Source organism: Podarcis filfolensis, assembly GCF_964270895.1.
Source record: "Podarcis filfolensis genome assembly, chromosome: 8".
Taxonomy (NCBI): Eukaryota; Metazoa; Chordata; class Lepidosauria; order Squamata; family Lacertidae; genus Podarcis; species Podarcis filfolensis.
The window spans coordinates 89,691,016-89,710,983 of NC_139611.1; the positions used below are offsets into that span (position 1 = coordinate 89,691,016).

General features: G+C 50.9%; 2 protein-coding genes and 1 long non-coding RNA gene across 6 annotated transcripts in view; 1 reads left to right on the top strand and 2 right to left on the bottom strand.

Annotated features, from left to right (window-relative positions):
- The window catches only part of LOC310768596 (uncharacterized protein), a 191,400-nt gene that overhangs the window by 97,997 nt on the left and 73,435 nt on the right, over nucleotides 1–19,968 (bottom strand). The gene's annotated exons all lie outside the window — the stretch shown is intronic.
- The window catches only part of LOC310769158, a 254,965-nt gene that overhangs the window by 45,315 nt on the left and 189,682 nt on the right, over nucleotides 1–19,968 (top strand). The gene's annotated exons all lie outside the window — the stretch shown is intronic.
- LOC310768680 (leucine-rich repeat and fibronectin type III domain-containing protein 1-like protein) overlaps nucleotides 1–19,968 on the bottom strand; it is a 69,199-nt gene that overhangs the window by 2,391 nt on the left and 46,840 nt on the right. Inside the window, exon 1 of one of the 2 annotated variants that reach the window (XM_083627298.1) lies at nucleotides 498–1,889. In XM_083627298.1, the coding sequence (XP_083483424.1) occupies nucleotides 498–1,873 (1,376 nt within the window). In that variant the 5' untranslated portion in view covers nucleotides 1,874–1,889. Of the gene's footprint in view, nucleotides 1–497; nucleotides 1,893–19,968 lie in introns of those variants that run through there. The other variant, XM_083627297.1, reaches the window with a different exon arrangement.

The following is a 19,968-nucleotide window of genomic DNA, read 5'->3' on the forward strand; positions in this document are numbered from 1 at the left end:
TGAGACCCTTCCTGCCCGCAGACTGTCTGGCCAGAGTGGGGCATGATCTGGTTATCTTCTGCTTGGATTACTGCAATGTGCTCTACGTGGGGCTACCTTTGAAGGTGACCCAGAAAATGCAATTAATCCAAACTGGTGACTGGGAGCGGCCACCGAGACCACATAACACGAGTCTTGAAAAACCTACATTGGCTCCCAGTACAATTCTGAGCACAATTCAAAGTGTTGGTGTTGACCTTTAAAGCCCTAAATGGCCTCGGTCCAGTAGACCTGAAGGAGCTTCCCCACCCCCATTGTTCTGCCCGGACACTGAGGAAATGTACTGGGAGCCAATGTAGGTCTTTCAAGAAGGTAACTGGGTTACCCCCAAAGGGAGCCCCACAGAGAGCGCATTGCAGTAGTCCAAGCAGGAGATAACTAGAGCATGCACCACTCTGGTGAGATAGTCCACAGGCGGGGAGGGTCTCAGCCTGCATGAGGAAAAGGAGCCTACTCACCTGTAGACCAGGATGTCGTCAGCTGAGCTGTTATACTGGATCTGGAACATCCGGATCCCTGGGATGTGGTGCTGTGAAGGCCACTGGATGAGGGCAGAGGAGGAGGTCAGCTCAGCAACCACCACTTTCCTCTCTGGCTGGGATTTGGTTTCGTTGGGGAAGCTGGACTTGGCGGAGATGAGGATGTCCGAGGGGCCTGGCTCTGCTTCCTTATCACAGTTGGTGCTGTTTGCAAGGTGCGGGTAGGGGTTGACCACCAGCTCCACGGGGGCCGTGGACTCCCCCGCAGCGTTGGAGGCGATGCAAGTGAAGGTCCCTTTCTCCTCCACAGAAGCCACCAAGATGTCCAGGGTGCCGTTCTCAAAAGAGACGGTCCGGGAAGTGTTGGAGACCAGCTTCCCGCCTGGCGAAATCCAGCGCACATACGGCTCGGGGTCGCCCACCGCTTTGCACTTCAGGGAAGCCCCCTGGCCTTCCATGACCACCTGCTTGGGGGTCCGGTGCGTGATCATGGGTGGCTCACAGACAAACTCCTCTTCCCGGATGGACCAGAAGTACTTGCCCATCAGCTCTGGCGGGGAGGCACACGTCTCCAGGTCGTCCTCCCGCGTCAGGCGCCGCAGCCAGACGAGCTCGCAGTTGCAGTGCAAGGGGTTCCCCCCAAAGCTCATCACCAGGGAGGACAAGGGGAGCCCCTTTGGCTTGGCGTAGACAGGGATGCGAGAGAAGAGGGGGTCCGGGGGAATCTTCTTCAGCTTATTGGAGGTCATGTCCAGCCGAGCCAACTTGTGGAGGTTGGAGAAGACTCCCTCGGGGATGAAGTCTATGAGGTTGTGGTCTAGGCTGATGGTGTTGGCGTTGGAGAGCCTCCCGATGGTTTCCCAAGGGACGTTCACCAGGTTATTGTAGGATAGGTCCAGGTCCTCAATCATGTCAATGAAATCATCCAAAGACCCGGGGGAGATATAGTTCAGTTGGTTGTTGCTGAGGATCAAGTGGCGGAGGTTGACCAACCCTTTGAAGTGATCCTCGTGGATGTGGGTGAGTCGGTTGCTGTCCAAGTGCAACGCGTGAAGGCCCTTGAGGTCAAAGAACGCATAAGGCATGATCTGACTGATGGTGTTCCGCGACAGCGTCAGGTGGATCAGGCTGGTCATGTTGGCAAAGTCCCTCCTCCGCAGGGCGGTGATGAAGTTGTCCATCAGCCGCAGCTCCGCCGTCCGCCGGTCGATGCTCGGAGGCACAAAGAGCAGCCCCGTCTTGGTGCAGAGTATGGTGAAGGAGGGAGAGAGGCTCTGGCACATGCAGCGCGTGGGACACGTGGTGGCCTTCGCCACGGAGCTCATAACCAGGAGGGACAGGACCAGCCTTTCCATGGTAAGGTAAGCAGCACACCTGGGAGAAGAGGAGAGGGCCAAGGGGAGAGAGGGAGGGAGGGAGGGAGGAGAGAAGGGAGGAAGGAAGGAAGGAAGGAGGGAGGGAGGGAGGGAGGGAGGGAGGGGAGGGAGAAGGAAGGAAGAAAGGAAGTAGGAGGAGGGAGAAGGAAAGCGAGAGAAAAGGAAGGAAAGAAGGAAGGAAGGAAGGAAGGAAGGAAGGAAGGAAGGAAGGAAGGAAGGAAGGGGAAAGCGAGAGAGAAGGAAGGAAGGAAGGAAGGAAGGAAGGAAGGAAGGAAGGAAGGAAGGAAGGAGAAGGAAAGCGAGAGAGAGAAAGGAAGGAAGGAGGAAATTCGTATCAAGGCTATTAGTATATTAAAGCAAAAGTTGACATCCAACAAAGTGTCGAAAACATTTGCCTCGGCATCTGCCCAGAGACTCCTTCTGCAAAAGCACACTTCAGCTGGCCCTGTGGCATTCTTTTTGCAGATTCACCAATTAAATGACGTTTTTTAAGGTTGATTTAAAAAAACGGTTTTGATACAGTGAGATAGAGGTTCGAAATAAATCTGCTGGAAAATGTTATCAAAAATGTACAAGTTACTTTTAGAATGGTATACAAAAGATGGAGAAGTCAAGGCAGTGGTGATACACTGGGCTAGAGATTTTGGATATCATATCCAACTCTCATCTTGGGGAAAGCTATGGAAAGAGGAAATAAAGTTTACCGCATGCTGTTTGTTGAAAGATAATTATATGAAAATGATGTATTGTTGGTATTTAACCCTGAGTAAAATTGCTAAAATGTACAAAACAAGTTCAAATCTGTGCTGGAAATGCAAAGGGGAGGAAGGTACTTTTTACCATATATGGTAGACGTGTACATTGGTAAAGGCTTTCTGGGAGATGATATACAATGAATTAAAGAAAATGTTTAACAACACATTAGTTAAAAAACCAGCAGCCTTTTGGTTAGGTATAACAGGTGAAGAGATATCAAGAGAAGACAAAAGACCAGCAACAACGGCAGCAAGAATACTTCTAGCCCAGAGATGGAAGGAAGGAGAAGTACCAATGAAAAAAGAATGGCAGACGAAACTGATGGAGTATGTGGAGATGGCGAGACTGATGGGGAAGATCCGAAACCAGGAAGATCAAATATTTTCAAAAGACTGAAGTAAATTCTTAGTATATTTAAAAACCACTGTAAACAGTTTAAAATCATTGGCAGGGATGTAATGACACGTGTAATGTGGAATTATTTATGGTAATTATGAATATTTAACAGATGGACAAGGGTAAAAGACGCAGCAAACTTAATCTTAAACATGGAATCCATGAGGGGAGGGAAGGAGGGAAAGAAGGTTCAAAAGAACCTTGTATTTTAATGTTTGAAATGGTTAAGTTAAAATGTATAAAACTGTGAGAAAAAAAACCAATTATTATTATTTTTCAAAGGAAATGTGGCCTGGTCAGAACAGTGCCTGAAGGAGAGGGGGTCCTACTCATGTCAAGTGAATATATTTGTGTACAACCCCCCCAAGAGGAGAGACAGCAGGAGCAGGCAGTGACTGGGGGTGGCGTAGGCAAAGGACTGGGCAGGAGTCTCTGCACAGCTCTCCTTTGCTGTCCTGCCAATGCTGACTATTGGGGTTTGTCTTCAGCATCAGCCCCCCCCCAATATGGTTCAAGCCCCAGCCTGCACTGGTGCCCCTCTTCCAACAGCCCTCCCCCCCCATGCATGTTCTCTCCTCCCCCAAGTCCTCCAGGCAGCTCCTGGGTGACGCACTTCTGCAGTACCCCAGTGTGGTGTAGTGGTTCAGAGCGGTGGACTCGTAATCTGGTGAACGGGGTTCGCTTCCCCGCTCCTCCACATGCAGCTGCTGGGTGACCTTGGGCCAGTCACACTTCTCTGAAGTCTCTCAGCCTCACTCACCTCACAGAGTGTTTGTTGTGGGGGAGGAAGGGAAAGGAGAATGTGAGCCGCTTTGAGACTCCTTAAAGGGAGTGAAAGGCGGGATATCAAATCCAAACTCTTCTCTTCACCTGCATGGTCAGGTCCCAGAGCCCTTGGACTCCCATTCTGATGGAGGCGCAACGGGTGGGAGCCTGCTGGCGGGGGGCTCAGGGGCTGGAGTGCACCCACCTCCCAGGTGGAATGTTGTCCCGGGGGGGGGGGGGCACCCCATTATGGCTTCCTCCCCAAGATCACCTGGCAATAGATGGGTGGGAAGGTGGTAGAGAAGAAGCTGCCCTGAAGGAGCTGGGGCAGAAATGGTCACAGCCCCCCCAAAAAACAGAAGACATAAAGTGCTTTCTTTATGTGAAAATAAATGGGCTGACACTGTCAGGGCCGTCTCTAGCATTTGTGGCACTGGGGTGCAAAAAACTGCCCAGTGCCCTCTCAACGGCCCGCCAATCCCAGGTGCGCAGGAGGGGGGGAGCCGGCCGGCTGCCTCAGCACCTGCAGCGGAAAAGCTTGTGGCTCTCTGACGGGCTCTGCTGCGCTCGGCAGCGGCTGGCCTGGCTCTTCAGTCCCCGGACTCCAAATCTTGGCCCCAGACTCTCAGCCTGGCGCCCCTGAGAGCCTGGCACCCCTAGCGCCTATGGGTAAGCCGGCCCTGGACACTGTATTAGGTAAAGTTCAGGATAAGTTTAATAATAACTTTATAAGTTTTTTCTTTCATTCTCCTCTTCCTTCTTCTTCTTTTACCTTATAATACTTTTTGTATTTTTAATCAAGAATCTATATTTAATTTTTAATCAAGAATCTGTACAGTGGTACCTTGGGTTAAGAACTTAATTCGTTCTGGAGGTCTGTTCTTAACCTGAAACTGTTCTTAACCTGAAGCACTGCTTTAGCTAATGGGGCCTCCTGCTGCCGCCGCACTGCCGGAGCCTGATTTCTGTTCTCAAACTGAAGCAAAGTTCTTAACCTGAGGCACTATTTCTGGGTCAGCGGAGTCTGTAACCTGAAGCGTATGTAACCTGAAGCGTATGTAACCTGAGGTACCACTGTATTTAAGAATCTATATTTTAAAAGGAAATGGGCTGATAATTGAAATATGAATGAACAGGTTAGCCCAGCTGCTCTCCCTCCCTCTCTCTCTCTCTGTCTCTCTCTGTGTGTGTGTTGCCACACACACACGCATTTCACGCACACCTTCTCAGACAGCTCCTAAATGCGGCTCTTTCAGCTGAAGCAGGTTCCATCACCTTCTCCCAGAAGATAGCGGCATGTGACTCTACCAACCCTGTGCAACCACAGAGCGTTGTAATCTAATTATATAAATTACCGTATTTTTCCCTCTATAACACGCAGATTTTTTCTCCTAAAAAGGAAGGGGAAATGTCTGTGCGTGTTATTGAGCGAATGTGTGGTCCCTGGAGCCGAAAAATCAGGCAAAAATCAAATCGCGCGTCTCGGAGAAGGGAAACCTGAAAAGAGGAAGTGGCTGCTTTCCTGCATTCTGCCTCAGGGTCTTACTGCCCACCCTCCTCTGTTTCCTTGCTGTGTTTGCTGAAACGGAACAAAGAGCAGGGAAAGCCCCTCCCCTCCAGGCAAGCAGAGAGGAAAGCAGACTGTGTTCCTTCTATTTCCTCTCTGTGCTCCGGTGCTGCTGGGGGAGAGGGAGAGAGAGAGAGGGTGGGAGGGAGGGAGAGAGAGAGAGAGAGAGAGAGAGAGAAATGGCTGGGGTGGGGGGAAACGTTTGCCTTTCTTTTCTCCCTCCCGTTAAATCCCTCTCCTGCATTCTTAGCCAGCTGCTTCTCTGCACACCACCTCATGTCCCTTCTTTGTTTTTCCTTCGCTCCCCATTTAAAATGTGGTTACAAAGCATAGATCCACATGGATCCTCAGGATCTTTGCATTGGGTCACCCCAAATTCACCATCAGATCACATAGCATGTCCATGGCTACAGCCTGCACCAAAAAAATCACGCACCCACTGTTGCCTGGGGCTGCAATGGTGCAAAAATGTGGTTACAAAGCATGGATCCACAGGGATCCTCAGGATCTTTGCATTCGGTCACCCCAAATTCACCATCAGATCACATAGCATGTCCATGGCTACAGCCTGCACCAGAAAAATCACGCACCCACTGTTGCCTGGGGCTGCAATGGTGCAAAAACGTGGTTACAAAGCATGGATCCACAGGAATTCTCAGGATTTTTGCATTGGGTCACCCCAAATTCACCATCAAATCACATAGCATGTCCATGGCTACAGCCTGCACCAAAAAAATCACGCACCCACTGTTGCCTGGGGCTGCAATGGTGCAAAAACGTGGTTACAAAGCATGGATCCACAGGAATTCTCAGGATTTTTGCATTGGGTCACCCCAAATTCACCATCAGATCACATGTCTGTGGCCACAGCATGAAGCACAAAAATGATACATCCACTGTTTCATTCAGAATGTTTTTTCCCTTGTTTTCCTCCTCTAAAAACGATGTGCGTGTTATGGTCAGGTGCGTGTTATAGAGCGAAAAATACGGTATGCTCCCTTATTATTAACCTTGTCATAATCAGAAACAAATGGTACCTAATTATAATCACTCCTCTAGCCTTCTTGTACCCCCCCCCCCGAACAAGCTCTGAAAAATTTCAGTGCCGTAGATTCACAGCCTATATTGTAGCATTTATCTGCAGGTGGCCGCGTCTCTCTACCTGCATCACCCCCGGAAATTCAAAAAAACTCAGAACCTAGAAGAGCCTGGCTGCCATTGGCCCTTCCAGCCCATCATCCTCCCCTCACAGCAGCCAACCATGTGCCTCTTGCGGGAAACTCGCAAGCAGGATCCGAGCACAGGAGCACCTTCCCCTCCTCTGGTTTCCAGCAACTGGGATTCAGGAGCAGTGCTGGAATTACGTATAAGCTCAACAAGCTCTAGCTTAGGGTCCCACTCTCTTGGGGGCCTCAAAAAAATTTAAAGGGAAAAAAACCCCTGGATGTACATTTCCAAAATATAAGATGAAAAGCAAATCAAATAAAACCTACATACAGCAACAGAGTTTAGTGTTGTGTTGGCTCCTAGGATGTAAATCATGGCCCCCGCCTGCTCGTCTGCTCCCTAAAATATCACCGGTTTACTCCTTTCTATATATAGGGTGCCCACATTCTGCATGGACTGGTTGCAGGGCAACATGGGCAAAGGGCTTGAGATACCTATGAGGTCCATCCATTACCATATAGCATATAGTTACAGGTAGGTAGCCGTGTTGGTCTGCTGTAGTCGAAACAAAATTTTAAAAATCCTTCCAGTAGCACCTTAGAGACCAACTAAGTTTGTTCTTGGTATGAGCTTTCATGTGCATGCCCACTTCTTCAGATACACTGAAACAGAAGTCACCAGACCCTTATATATAGTGGGAGGGTGGGGTGGGGTTTTTCTCAGAAGGGTGGTGGGAATGGGTGATTGACTCAATGGGTATGGTGAACCTGTGGACGACTGTTAATGACTGCAATTAGTCCTACAGGAAAAAGCAAGGGATGGTATGCAGATGATTAGCAAAATTCTTTTGCAATAAGACAGTTACTTTGAGATCTTGTATAGAATGTCCTGGGAGATTGAAGTGTTCTCCTACCAGTTTCTCTATCTTGTGATTCCTGATGTCAGATTTATGTCCATTTATCCTTTGGCGTAGGGTTTGGCCTGTTTGCCCAATATAGAGAGCTGAAGGGCACTGCTGGCATTTGATGGCATCAAACCCCATAAAACCCCCACCCCACCCTCCCACTATATATAAGGGTCTGGTAACTTCTGTTTCAGTGTATCTGGAGAAGTGTGCATGCACACGAAAGCTTATACCCAGAACAAATTTAGTTGGTCTCTAAGGTGCTACTGGACATTTTTTTTTAAAAAAATAATTTATAAAGGGGGTGCAGGTGTGGACAAAATATCCCAATTTCACATATTCTACTGCAGGTTTTTTCGGCTATGTCCGAAGCAAGAGGAAGAATGGGCACGTGGTCAGTGCTCAGCGTGGAGAGGATGGAGAAATGCTCTTGGGTGACAGAGAGAAGGCGGAATTCTCAACACCTACTTTGCCTCTGCCTTCCTCCAAAGGGAAAGCGATGCCCAACCTGGTGATGTCGGAATAAATGATGTAAGGAGGGAGCTGCAGCCCAAGATAGGAAAAGAGGTGGTCAGGGAACGCGCACACACTGTGACGATGAAAAACGCCTAATGCTTAGAAAACCAGCATTTGAGATTATGCTGAAACACTTATTCCCCTCAGGCCCAAAGCTGCACTGATTGCAGTTTCCTTCTGACCCGCTGGGTGGCAGCAGCGACACCTGAGCCGGAGTTTGAAGCATCCCTGCAGGTTTGCAGCTTCGCCACCAGGTGGCATTAACAGCAGCAGCAAAAGGCCACCAGCACAACCTCCAGGTTCTCAGCTGTCAGAGTGGGGTTTGTTTTTTTTTTTTAAAAAAGATTAAGTTCCTGGCATTTTCATAACCCAAGATAGCAGGAAGAAAGGCAGGCACCATTCTCCTCGTTCATTTTGCAAGGAAGTAACCTGCTCCCACCTTTTAGGTAGTGAAGAAGAGAAAGAGGAAGAGGAAGAGGAAGAAGAGGAGGAGGAGGAGGAGGAGGAGGAGGAGTTTGGATTTGATATCCCGCTTTATCACTCCCCGAAGGAGTCTCAAAGCAGCTAACAAACTCCTTTCCCTTCCTCCCCCACAACAAACACCCTGTGAGGTGAGTGGGGCTGAGAGACTTCAGAGAAGTGTGACTGGCCCAAGGTCACCCAGCAGCTGCAGGTGGAGGAGCGGAGACGCAAACCAGGTTCACCATATTATGAGTCTACTGCTCTTAACCACTACACCACACTGAGGTCACAGCAATGGCTGGCATTTAGGAAGGAAGATCTGGCCAGCTGGGCAAAGCAAATGCCCCCCCCCCCCATGGCCTGAAGGCCCAAGAGAAGGACCTTCCTGTCTGGTCCTCCATCCCTCTTTGCTAGGCCATCGCTGATGGTGGCCTGATCACTGCTGCTGCTCCAACAGAGATGTCCAGGGCTGCGGCTGTGGCGACACGGGCTAGGATGCCCCTGCAAAGGACCCAGGAAGGTCAGACCCGGTTGCTCCACCTGGAGGGACAGCATTGCCAGGGAAAGTGTTGGGGGCTCCAATCAAGAGTGGTGAATGGGCATTGGCTGGGTGCAAGTTAGCCTATAGATGGACAGCTGGTCTACCCACTGAGAAGCAGGGGGGCGGCGGTGAGAGAGCTTCCAGAAATGGCAGACTTGCCCTCTGATGCTACCTGTGTGCACTTATTCATTTATTCAGAGTATGTAGCTTCAACCACTCCTGAAAACCTCTGCAGACACCCACCCCATTGCACACTTGCTTAAAGGTACCCCTGGCCATTAGGTCCAGTCGTGACCGACTCTGGGGTTGTGGCGCTCATCTCGCTTTACTGGCCGAGGGAGCTGGCATACAGTTCCGGGTCATGTGGCCAGCATGACTAAGCCACTTCTGGCGAACCGGAGCAGCGCACGGAAACGCCATTTACCTTCCCACTGGAGTGGTACCTATTTATCTACTTGCACTTGACGTGCTTTCAAACTGCTAGGTGGGCAGGAGCAGGGACCAAGCAATGGGAGCTCATCCCATAGCGGGGATTTGAACCACCGACCTTCTGATCAGCAAGTCAGTTTGCACACTTGCTTAGAATTATTATAATTCTTGCTTATGGATTATAATACCTGCCCACCTTGCAGGGTGGCTGTCAGAGCAGCTGGAACCATGTGCACAAAGCATTTTTTGAACATAACAAGCAGCTCACCAGGCGCTGCACTGCTCCAGTTGCGGCCAGATTGGAAGTCTGCTCCCTTCTCCGCTATGGAGCGCTTAAGACTCCTGCGAGGGACAATGATTGAGATGGTTTTAACCTGAGGCTAAAGCTGTACTTGGAGCCTTGCCAAGCAGACATTACAAGAGGCAAAGGCGGTGAAGCAGCCGTGGACGCTGCTCAGACTGTGTGCTGGGGGGGTTGCAGGCGTTATTGGGGGTGTCATGAAATGGCAGCAAGCAGCTAAAAGACAAGAGCAGAACCAGGTGCTCCTGAGAGGACAGTATCCAGCCAGCGAAGTGGAAAAGAACAGAAGCTAGAACGTGAGTCCAGACAAGAGGAGGAAAATGACAGGTCACGACTCATCACTCACAGCTGCCCAATGGAGTCTCCCTCCTGCCCCCCACAGAAGCCGACATGACAGAGGTTTATAAAATAATGCAGAAGCGGAGGAAACAGGTGCTGTGTGCCACGGGGGTGGCTGCCGCGAAGACACCCAAAGGATTTCCTCGTGTCGTGTGCAGATCCAAGGCCTGTTTGTGGAAAGACACCATGGACCTGGGCTGCCCTTGCATAGCTCTCCCTTCTTCCAGGAGCGAAAGGGCCAAGCCCCCCCACCCTCCTCCACGTGGGTCAGCAGGAAATGCCCCCTGCTCCTCTGTTCTTTGCTCATTGCTGCTCATTGAGCTGACTGGCGTTTCCCCACAAGGCCATGCATGCAGCGGGAATGCTGACGCATGTGCTCCAACCTGGAACGGGAGACAGAAGCACAAAAAGCAACGTCCCATCTGCATCTGTCAGGAACCAGTTTGACTAAAGCCGGCCAAGTGTGGAGGAAGCACCACCAGGGCTGGCCTTCTCTGCTGGTCCGGCCTTTGACAAGCAGCCACAAGTCCCAGGATCACTTCTGGAAATGAGGGGGGAGACAGCTGACTTCAGGAGAACTTCGGCTGCAGGGACAAAGCGCCCAGGTCAGCCGGGAAGCAGGCAGGCAAGTCCCAGGTCTGGAAACCGAGACTTATGAGGAGGAATTGAGGGAGTTGGGGATGTTCATCCTGGAGAATAGGACACTGAGAAGTCTCCTAATCTCTGAGGGGCTGCCACATGGAATATGGAGCAATCTAGTTTTCTCCTGCTCCAGAGGGTAGGACCCAAACCAATGGTTTCAAGCAACAGGAGAGGAGATTCCAACCAAACATCAGGAAGAACTTTCTGACAGTAAGAGCTGTTCAAGAGTGGAAATTATCTCCCTTGGGAGGTGATGAGCTCTCCTTCCTTGGGGATTTTTAAGCAGAGGTCGGATGGCCATCTGTCATGGATGCTTTAGCTGAGATTCCAGCATTGCAGAGGGTTGGACTAGATGACCCTTGGGGTCCCCTCTGTGATGGCCTGGGACTCGGGCTTGGACTCAGAACCAGAGGAGACTCAGTCTGCACCGGATCCTTTGCCTCATCTGAATCAAGTCTGGGGCCTGATCCTGAAGAGTCCCAGTCTGCACAGGTTCCCCTGCAACAAGCACCAGCTGGGCCAAGTCAGGGGCCTGAGCCTGCCCTGGCTCCAGATGCGGGGATTCCCTCATTGCCTTCAGCTGGGCCATCACTTGCAGCTGCTCCAGTACCGGTTGGGTCAGGGGAGGCTGAGGCGGCCTCTGGGTCTAGTAACCCACTGACGTCTCCCGAGCTGCAGAGACTCAGGTCTGAGAGAAGGAGAGACCTGAGTACTCGCAGGAGGAGTGCTCGCCTTCGGGCGAGACAGGGAGGTGAGTCTCTGGGGGATCAGGACCGGCCGCTACCCCATCAGAGATAAAAGGCTGTTGGACCCCGCCCCAGGTTGCGGGAACAACATTGCTGTATGCCAGATCTTGCCTGAGATCCTGTACCTGTCCTTGCCTGGTTCCCTGCCTCGTGACCTGCCTTGGCCCTGTCGGACTGACTCCCAGAGGAACCTTTGGATTCTGGACCAGACCTGGATTGCGTTGCTCAGGTTACCCTCAGGCCCAGCACACCCTCCAACCTTACTAGTCTGTGGTTCTAAGAAGATCTAAGGGACAGACTGCTTCAGGCAAAGTGAGAGGAGAGCCCACATCTGCCCTGAGTGGGAAGCTGGGAGGATCCCCTCCCCCACCCCTCCCTACTCACAACACGCACCAACCTTCCCAACCCTCATCCTCTCCTGAGTCCTGCGTGGAAGAGTTCTGTTGATGTGTGGAACTATCAATCAGCGCACAGAAATCAGTGTTTGGCGTTGTTTGTAAGTGGGATTATTAAAGTGCGTAATGCATGCAGCCTGCCAGGAGGCTGAGAAGATAGTGCAGGAGAGAAGGCTCAGTTAGGGGGGAGAAGGAATATTCATGAGAACCAATTACTCTTGTTTTGTAGCTTGTCTTGAGCCGCACAGCCAAGAACAGCAGCCTCTTAATAAGGAGAGAGCTGCCTGGAAGCTGAAGCGTGAGGACAAGTCCATGAATCATGGGGAGACACGCTGGAGGGAAGGCAACCAAAGGTTATTAGCCCTGCTGGCTGCATGTCCCACGAGGAGGACCTTCTGCTCCTGCTTGGGGGCTTCCTCGAAGCATCTCAAGGGCCACTGTGAGGACAGGAGGATGTGCTAGACCTTCCGCCTGATCCAGCAGGATCTGCCCATAGTTGCCTTTCATTTCAGCTCGCATCTTCAGTGCCAAAGATGCTTTTCTAAAAGCGGCAAGCAGGAGAACAGCTGCCCCGCTTCCGTCCTACGAGGACTTTACGACACAACAGCCTCCGGTTGTGTGTTTCTGTTTGTGCATGTAGCTTTTCTTTATGTCTAGAAAAATACCGTTGGGAACTGACAATTGGCTCGTTTACGCTTCAATTCGCCCTGTGGTTTCCAGGCACGGGTTCGAGAGGTTTTTCTTTTGCCCCACTGATTTCCCTGGGGAAACCTGCTATTTCCCAGGTTTTCTTGACATTTGTTCTGATTCAGTGGGAAACAGGATGTTTCCCCTTTCCGACCTGCGCCTAGAAAACACTGGGCAAACACTGGAAACAGGGAAGACCCCAATTCTCCTCTGTGCTTTTCTGGTGTCTGAGCCTCTTGCCTGGAGCTGGCCTTGGTGCTGAAGCCCAGCAATTCAGAGGCCTGGAAAAGCCCAGCGACTCTTGGATAGAAAACCACCTTCCTTGAGCTGCCCTTTCTGGCATCTGGTTCTGGCACAACTCAGGGTGTTTCATGAATATTCACAGCAGTTATTTTAGCATTTTACTATTTTTCAGGATACGGTGGGGTGGGGGTGGAGAGAAAGAAAGTAAGGAAGGAGGAAGAGCAGGACCCTCCCTTCTCAGGAAACAGCCAGGCAAACCGAGGAAGAGAAAAGTGATCCGCTGAGCTCTTTGCGAGCAGAACATTGCTGTCCATGGATGGCTCCAACACATCACGGACTCTGCTGCCAGAAAAGGAGCTTTTCCATTCCCCTCTGCTATGCCCCTCACTTGCTTTTGGGGCACCCCCTGCCTTTGGCCATCCTAACAGCAGCTGACCACTACCCACAGCCCAGGCTCCCTGGCCACAGTGTGTTTGCTACAGTGCAGCACCCATCAAGCCCAAGGGGATTATAAAGACCCAGCAGGTGGGGAAAGGAACTCCTGGCCACTGCTCTCTCCCTGCTCCCTGCCCCATCACAGCCCTCGCTAGGCAGGCAAATCCTTGAATGCCTTCACTATGCACTCAGGCAGATACCGCTTCTGACGGCCAAACTGAACATAAGAAGAGCCTGCCTGTTGGAGGAGGCCAAAGGGGCCCCATCGAGACCTGCAGGGCCTTCTCCCAGGGGCCAACCAGATGCCCAGATGCCTCAGTGACCCAGAGTGCCTTCCATCAGCTTCGGCTGGTGGCCCAGCTACACCCCTTTCTGGACAGGGATAGCCTAAGTATCCCTGTCCATAGTCCCAACTATCCCTGTTGTCTATGCTCTGTTAACCTCAGGGTTAGATTACTGCAATGCATTCTACGTAGGGCTGCCTCTGAAGACAGTTCGGAAACTTCAGCTGGTGCAGAATTCAGCGGCCAGGTTGCTCACCGGAGCAAGACGGTCTGAGCATATTACATTGATCCTGATCCAACTGCACTGGCTACTGATTAGTTTCCCGGCCCAATTCAGAGTGCTGGTTTTGACCTCTAAAGCCTTAAGTTTTTTCCAAGCTCAGAAGGTGGCCTCTGGGTTGTTATATCAGTTATATTTGCCTTATAGGATTTCTCAGCTAAGGCCAGTTCTTGAGCCAGGTTTGTTGGGTAGTTAATATTTTCGGAATCTTGTTGGAGCCCTTTAAGAGGAGTTCACCAATCCAGGACAGTGGGAGGAGGAGGAGGAATGGCCTCATCTAGAATTAACTCATTCAACCCCCTCTTACTCTCCTTTTGGAGAAAATATTGTGTGATTTTGCTCTGTCTCCTTCGGGATTCCAGGGAGCTAATTAATGAATCTGGCATGATTCCCAGTGGTACCTCAGGTTAAGAACAGTTTCAGGTTCCGAACGGACCTCCGGAACGAATTAAGTTCTTAACTTGAGGTACCACTGTATAGGGTGGTGTATAAGTTAAGCAAGCAAGCAAGCAAACAAAACCAGCAAGCGGCATCTGAGCACAAGAGGAAGCCGCCCCTTCTGCGGTTTCTGGCCACTGGCATTGAGAATCATGTTCTGCCTCTAGCTGTCCTGGCTAAGAGCCACCGATCACCTTCCTCTAAAGTGAACTGGACTAAGAGCACAAAATTGTGATTCCTGATTCCTGAATTGCAGGGTTTTGGACTAGATGACCCCTGCCATTCTGTGAGTCTGTGGCCCTTGGGCGATGAGTGAGTTTTCATGTCTGCATTCAGAGTCTGCCACTGCCGAAAAGTCCACCCCATCAGCCTGCCCCCAATTCACCCAGGCAGAGGAAGGGCACGAAAGGTGTGCCAGAGCAGAGCCCTCGAGGCTATTTTGGGCACCATCACCACGTGGTGTTGACACAACACCACATGTTTCTGGTTAACATCCCCCAAGCCCTTTGAAAGCGAGGCAGCGAGGCCTTGAAGTGGCGTCTTGCTTTCATCGGAAGGGGGGCCAATTATCTGAGACAAGCAGCTGCGAAGGAGTCAGGAGTCGTCAGCCCTGAAGTCAGAAGCCTTGAAGTCAGCAGCATCACAAGACACACCAGCCACTCGCGACCAGAAGGCTCCTCTGCCTCCCAGCTTGCCTTTCCTCCACCTTTGGCCCCAACGGAGGCCGACTTGCCCCCCCTCCCAGCCCCCTTCTCCTGGGTTATTTCAGTTCTCTGTAGCAGCTTCTAGGATGATCCCCATTTAATATTTAATGTTTTAATATTTCAGCGCTAATTGGAGCCCATAAAATACACAATCCTTTCATTCCATCGCCACATCTCACGTTGTGGGTGCTAAAAACATTCATTTGCATTAGAAAGGGAGTTTCTCTCGCTTTAGTGATTGAAAGGGGGGGGGGAATCCGCACATATCCAAATTAAGAGAGGGGAAACTGCACTTCTCAGCACTACTAGACAGTGCTCACATCCCAGACAAAATCATGGTCCTTTGCAAAAGTTTGGGAACATCCTCCTTTGCTCCCAGAAGCTCCAAGGATATATCAGTAGTTTGACAACCACTGGGAGGTGTGGGGGGGGCCAGCGGATCTGAAACCACTGTGTCTGGAATGGGGCACCTGTGAGGAGAAACGGAGCCGCTTGCCCCAGGTGAGCTGAACTTCCCCTTCCATGGTGAGGAGAACAGGCCAGGCCAGGCCAACCCTCCGCTGCCCCTGGAGAAGGCAGCAGCCATCTGCTCCGACATGTGCAAAACCCTCCCAGGCTAGAGTGGTTTATTCAGAGATGGAGATCTTGTTGCCTCACCATGAAATATTCAGCGAACAAGAGCAGATTTTCTGCATGGGGAGACTGCAAGGCCTCCTTTGCGCAGGGGGTGTGGGAGATAAAATGGTTTCTGCCTGCATAGGCAGCGGTTTCTGGGTCTGGGGGAAACCACAGTGACTGCGTCATATGCAGCACAAGCAGGAGAGGGGTCACAGAATGACCAGAAATTAAATATTTTGGAGGGGGAGGACAAGTTGAAGTCCTCCATCCAGGTGCAACTGAGGAGCAGGAACTACTTTTGGCCTTTCTGTCAACTCGGGCTCAATGGGGGGCATGTCAGAAGAACTTAAGAAAAGCCTGCAGCTGGATCAAACCAAAGGGGCCTGATCCAGCACAGATGCCTAGAGGAAACCAGAAAGCAGGATTCAAGCCCTCTGCCCTCCTGCGTCTTCCAGCAACTGGGATTCAGCACTGCTGCTTCCAGCTGCAGAGACAGAGCACAGCCACCTTGGATAATGGCCACATATCGCCTTCTCCTCCACACATTTGTCTAATCCTCTTTTAAAGCCATCTAAGCTGGTAGCCATGGGACGCAGGTGGTGCTGTGGGTTAAACCACAGAGCCTAGGACTTGCCGATCAGAAAGTCGGTGGTTCGAATCCCCGCAATGGGGTGAGCTCCTGTTGCTCGGTCCCTGCTCCTGCCCACATAGCAGTTCGAAAGCATGTCAAAGTGCAAGTAGATAAATAGGTACCACTCTGGCAGGAAGGTGAACGGCGTTTCCGTGCGCTGCTCTGATTCGCCAGAAGCGGCTTAGTCATGCTGGCCACATGACCTGGAAGCTGTACGCCGGCTCCGTCAGCCAATAAAGCGAGATGAGCGCCGCAACCCCAGAGTTGGCCACGACTGGACCTAACGGTCAGGGGTCTCTTTACCTTTTTAATTTGGTGACCATCACTGCCTCCTGTGGGAGAGAGTTCCATAGTTGAACTCTGCAGTGTGTCAAGAAGGACTTTTATCTGTCCCAAATCTCCCAGCACTCAGCTGCACTGGCTGTCCATGGGTTCTAGCATTAGGAGAGACGGAGAAAGACTTTTCCTTATCCACTTAGAAGGGGTATGTTTAGCCTGGAAAAGAGGAGACTAAGAGGAGATATGAGAGCCCCCTTCAAATATCTCAAGGACTGTCCCATGGAAGATGGAGAAAACTTGCTTTCTCCTGCCCTGGAGGGCTTGACTTGCACCAATGGCTTCAAGTTCTAAGAAAGCAGATTCTGACTAAATGTGAGGAAGAACTTTCTGAGGGTAAGAGCTGTGGAATTTTGACAGTGGAAATTATCTCCCTCAGAAGATGGTGGACTTCCCTTCCTTGGAGGTTCCTAAGCAGAGGTTGGATGGCCACCGGTCAGGGCGGTGTTGGTTGAGATACCTGCATTGTAGGGGGTTGGACTAGATGACCCCTGGGGTCCCTCCAAAAGGATTCTATGATTCCTTCATTGGAGGGTTGGACTAGATGACTCTATTATTGTTTTATGAGACCCGAGAAAAAGAAAGAAAACCAAGATGAAGGGGATTCCCCCAAACACAACTCAGCAGTCATATTAGTATTCCAGAAACATCCACGGCAGGACATAAATTCACCCACAGACTGGACAGCCGTGTCCGAGAAAGGCAGGTGGCAGCTGAGTCAGAGCTGGCCCAGCCATTAGGCAGGGTGCAGCCACTGTATCAGATGACAGAAGCCCCCCCTGTGGCGTTCCCAAAGCAAAGGAAGGACTGGACTCTGATTAACAGAATACACATGAGGCTTGACCAGCCAGACTCTGGGAGGAGGGTGCCAATAAGAATAATCCTCTCCACCCCTCGGCCCAGGTCGTTTTATTCACAAAAGAACTTTTGACACAGTGTTCGTAAGAACCAATCAGATTTTCTCTGAGCATTTCAAAAACCCCACATGGGGACAAAGTTAAACTACAAAAAAAACTAATTTAAGCATGCATACTTCTGGGGTAATTAAAAAAGAACTAAAAAGGAAGAATGCATTCATCAACCCCGGAGGTCATAAGCAAGCAATAAACACTAGAGGAAGGATGGCAAGGAGATAGGGATCTTTATCACCTTCATGTGAAACTATTTCCAGGCCCTAAGATTAACAAAACCAAGGGAAGAGTACACCAAAAGAAACTGCCTTCTGTTTTTATGGCCTAGGATGCCTGGTGCAGCAACTGGCAACTAGCCTATGTCCTAGAATGCTTATACGTGCTTGTCAGACATAGAGAAATGGGCAGTAGAGGAAAAATGCAATAGATGTAGAGGCTTGTGGGACTTGATCAGAAATTATTGTCAGTGAATCAATCCCAGTCAATGCTTTCATCATGGACACAATGGCTTGATGCATATTTTATAATTCCTCATAGTAATCCCATCTGATCACTACACCCCCCAGGCAGCATGCCTGCGGGTGCCCTGTCTGCCAAACCACTGCTGCCATTGGCACTGATTCTGGGCAAATCACATCCATTTGGGGCAAGTTCTCACTCGAAATCAGCACAGTCTTGCTGGTGAAGGAGATGGTGGCGCTTCTCCACCAGCAGAGGGTGCGGCAGGGCGCACGGTGGCAGCAGAAAAGGCAGTGTTGGCAGGAGCAGGGAAGGCGGCATTTCCTGTTTTGCCTCAAGTGGAAAACAGTACAGTGTATAGATGGGCTTGGGGGGGGGGAGGGAGAGAGTCCTTTTTCACACAGTGAAACTCCTGTGAAACTCCTTGCCACAGGAAGCAGCAATGGCCATCAACTTGGATGGCTCTAAAAAGAGGATTAGACAGACTCCTGGAGGGGAGCAGGGCTACTGAGGGCTGTGTTCTGCCTCTGAAGCTGGGAGGAGCTGTGTTTCTGAATCCCAGCTGCTGGAAACTGGCGAAGGGGAGAGGACTCTTTGTGCTCTAGTCTTGCTTGCAGGTTTCCCATTGGGGCACCTGAAAACCCAAAGCAGGATCCGGCCTCTGTGGCACAGGGCAGCTTTGCCGCCTGCTGAACTGAGCAACCAGCACAAAGCACAATTAGGAGACCCGAGGGAGCTCACTGGAAACCCTTAATCCCTCGCTGATGGAGGTGGGAGCTGGTGCAACTGCCCACTTCTGAGGAACCTATTTATGCAAGGCAGCAATATTCAGAATTCTGAATCAGGAAAGGGGCCATTTAGACTCCTGCAATTTGCTTAGTTTGGGAGAAATAACTATCCCGGGCTGGGAGGTGAAAGGAGCCCCCCTGTGGAGAATCTGTGGGGAAGCTTTCAGGCTGGAACAGCCTAGATGGGGCCCGGTAGAACTTCCCTGCTCGACTCCTCTCCCACTGCCTCCCAGCTTGACTTTGTGGAATGGATGAATGAATGAATGAATGAAATCTTTATTGCTAAAAGCTACAAGCCGTCAGAATTGGTCACAATGCGTAAAATACAAATAATTAATTGAAATAAAACTTAATCAGTTTGGTGTTCCCTGCACGGCCTCAGACCCTCTGAAGGCCAGTCCCTGGCGGGGGGCAACAGTGAGAAAAGAGGCTGCCTGTTGCCCTCTGGTCCTGCTTGTGGGGCTTCCCATGGGGGGAACCAGGTAGCCACGGGGCTGGGGACGTGGGTCCATTCGGGCCTGATCCAGGGGCTGCTCTGGGGCTCCTCTTAGCTTCTCCACACAACAGTTGGCACCCGTCTGCCTCAAGTGAAATGGAGTGCCCCTCTGGGGGTGAAGTCAAGCTGCTGCGTTAGCAGAACCAAAGTGACCTCCTTGCGGTGGAAGACTGGGCAGAGTGTCTGGAAGTCCTGGGCTGCCCAGGCGACTCTGATGGGATCCAAAGGAAAGCAGAGCGAACTGTTTGGTACCAGTTTGGCTGCAGGAGTTGTCAGAAGGAGGCATGCAAGGCGCCATCCAACCATCTTAGGGACTCCAGATTTGTGTAGCCTTTTCCTCTCCTGCAAAGCAGCGGAAGTTTACAGTCAGAGTTGTCCTTCTCCTGGATGGGTTCCCTTCCCAGGTGGACAAGTCCCACCAGCCCCTCACTTCCCTCTCCTGCACGTGATGAAACCACCTTCTTGATGTGGGATGTGAAACACAAGAGCAGTCAAGTACAACGTTCCTAGAGGGAACATGTTTACACATGGGGAGAAATGTTTGTCCAGCCAACAGGTAAACTTCCTGTTTCCTTCTGGGCTGGGACAGACTTCCTCTGCATGGGACTAGAGGTGGGTGTGGCCTCACCTGTGCAGGTAACAACAAAAGCACAGGGCAGGGCAGCCATCTCTCTCTTTTTGACAACATGCATCGAAGAAGCAACATCTGCTTAGCGAAAGATGCTTCCAGCCAAGAGAGGACAAAGGGACTGTCTTCTTATGAGACAGTTTCCAGGTATATGTTACTTTTCTAAGCTAAGTCTGCCTTCTGGGATCCTATTGTGAACAGAATGATGTG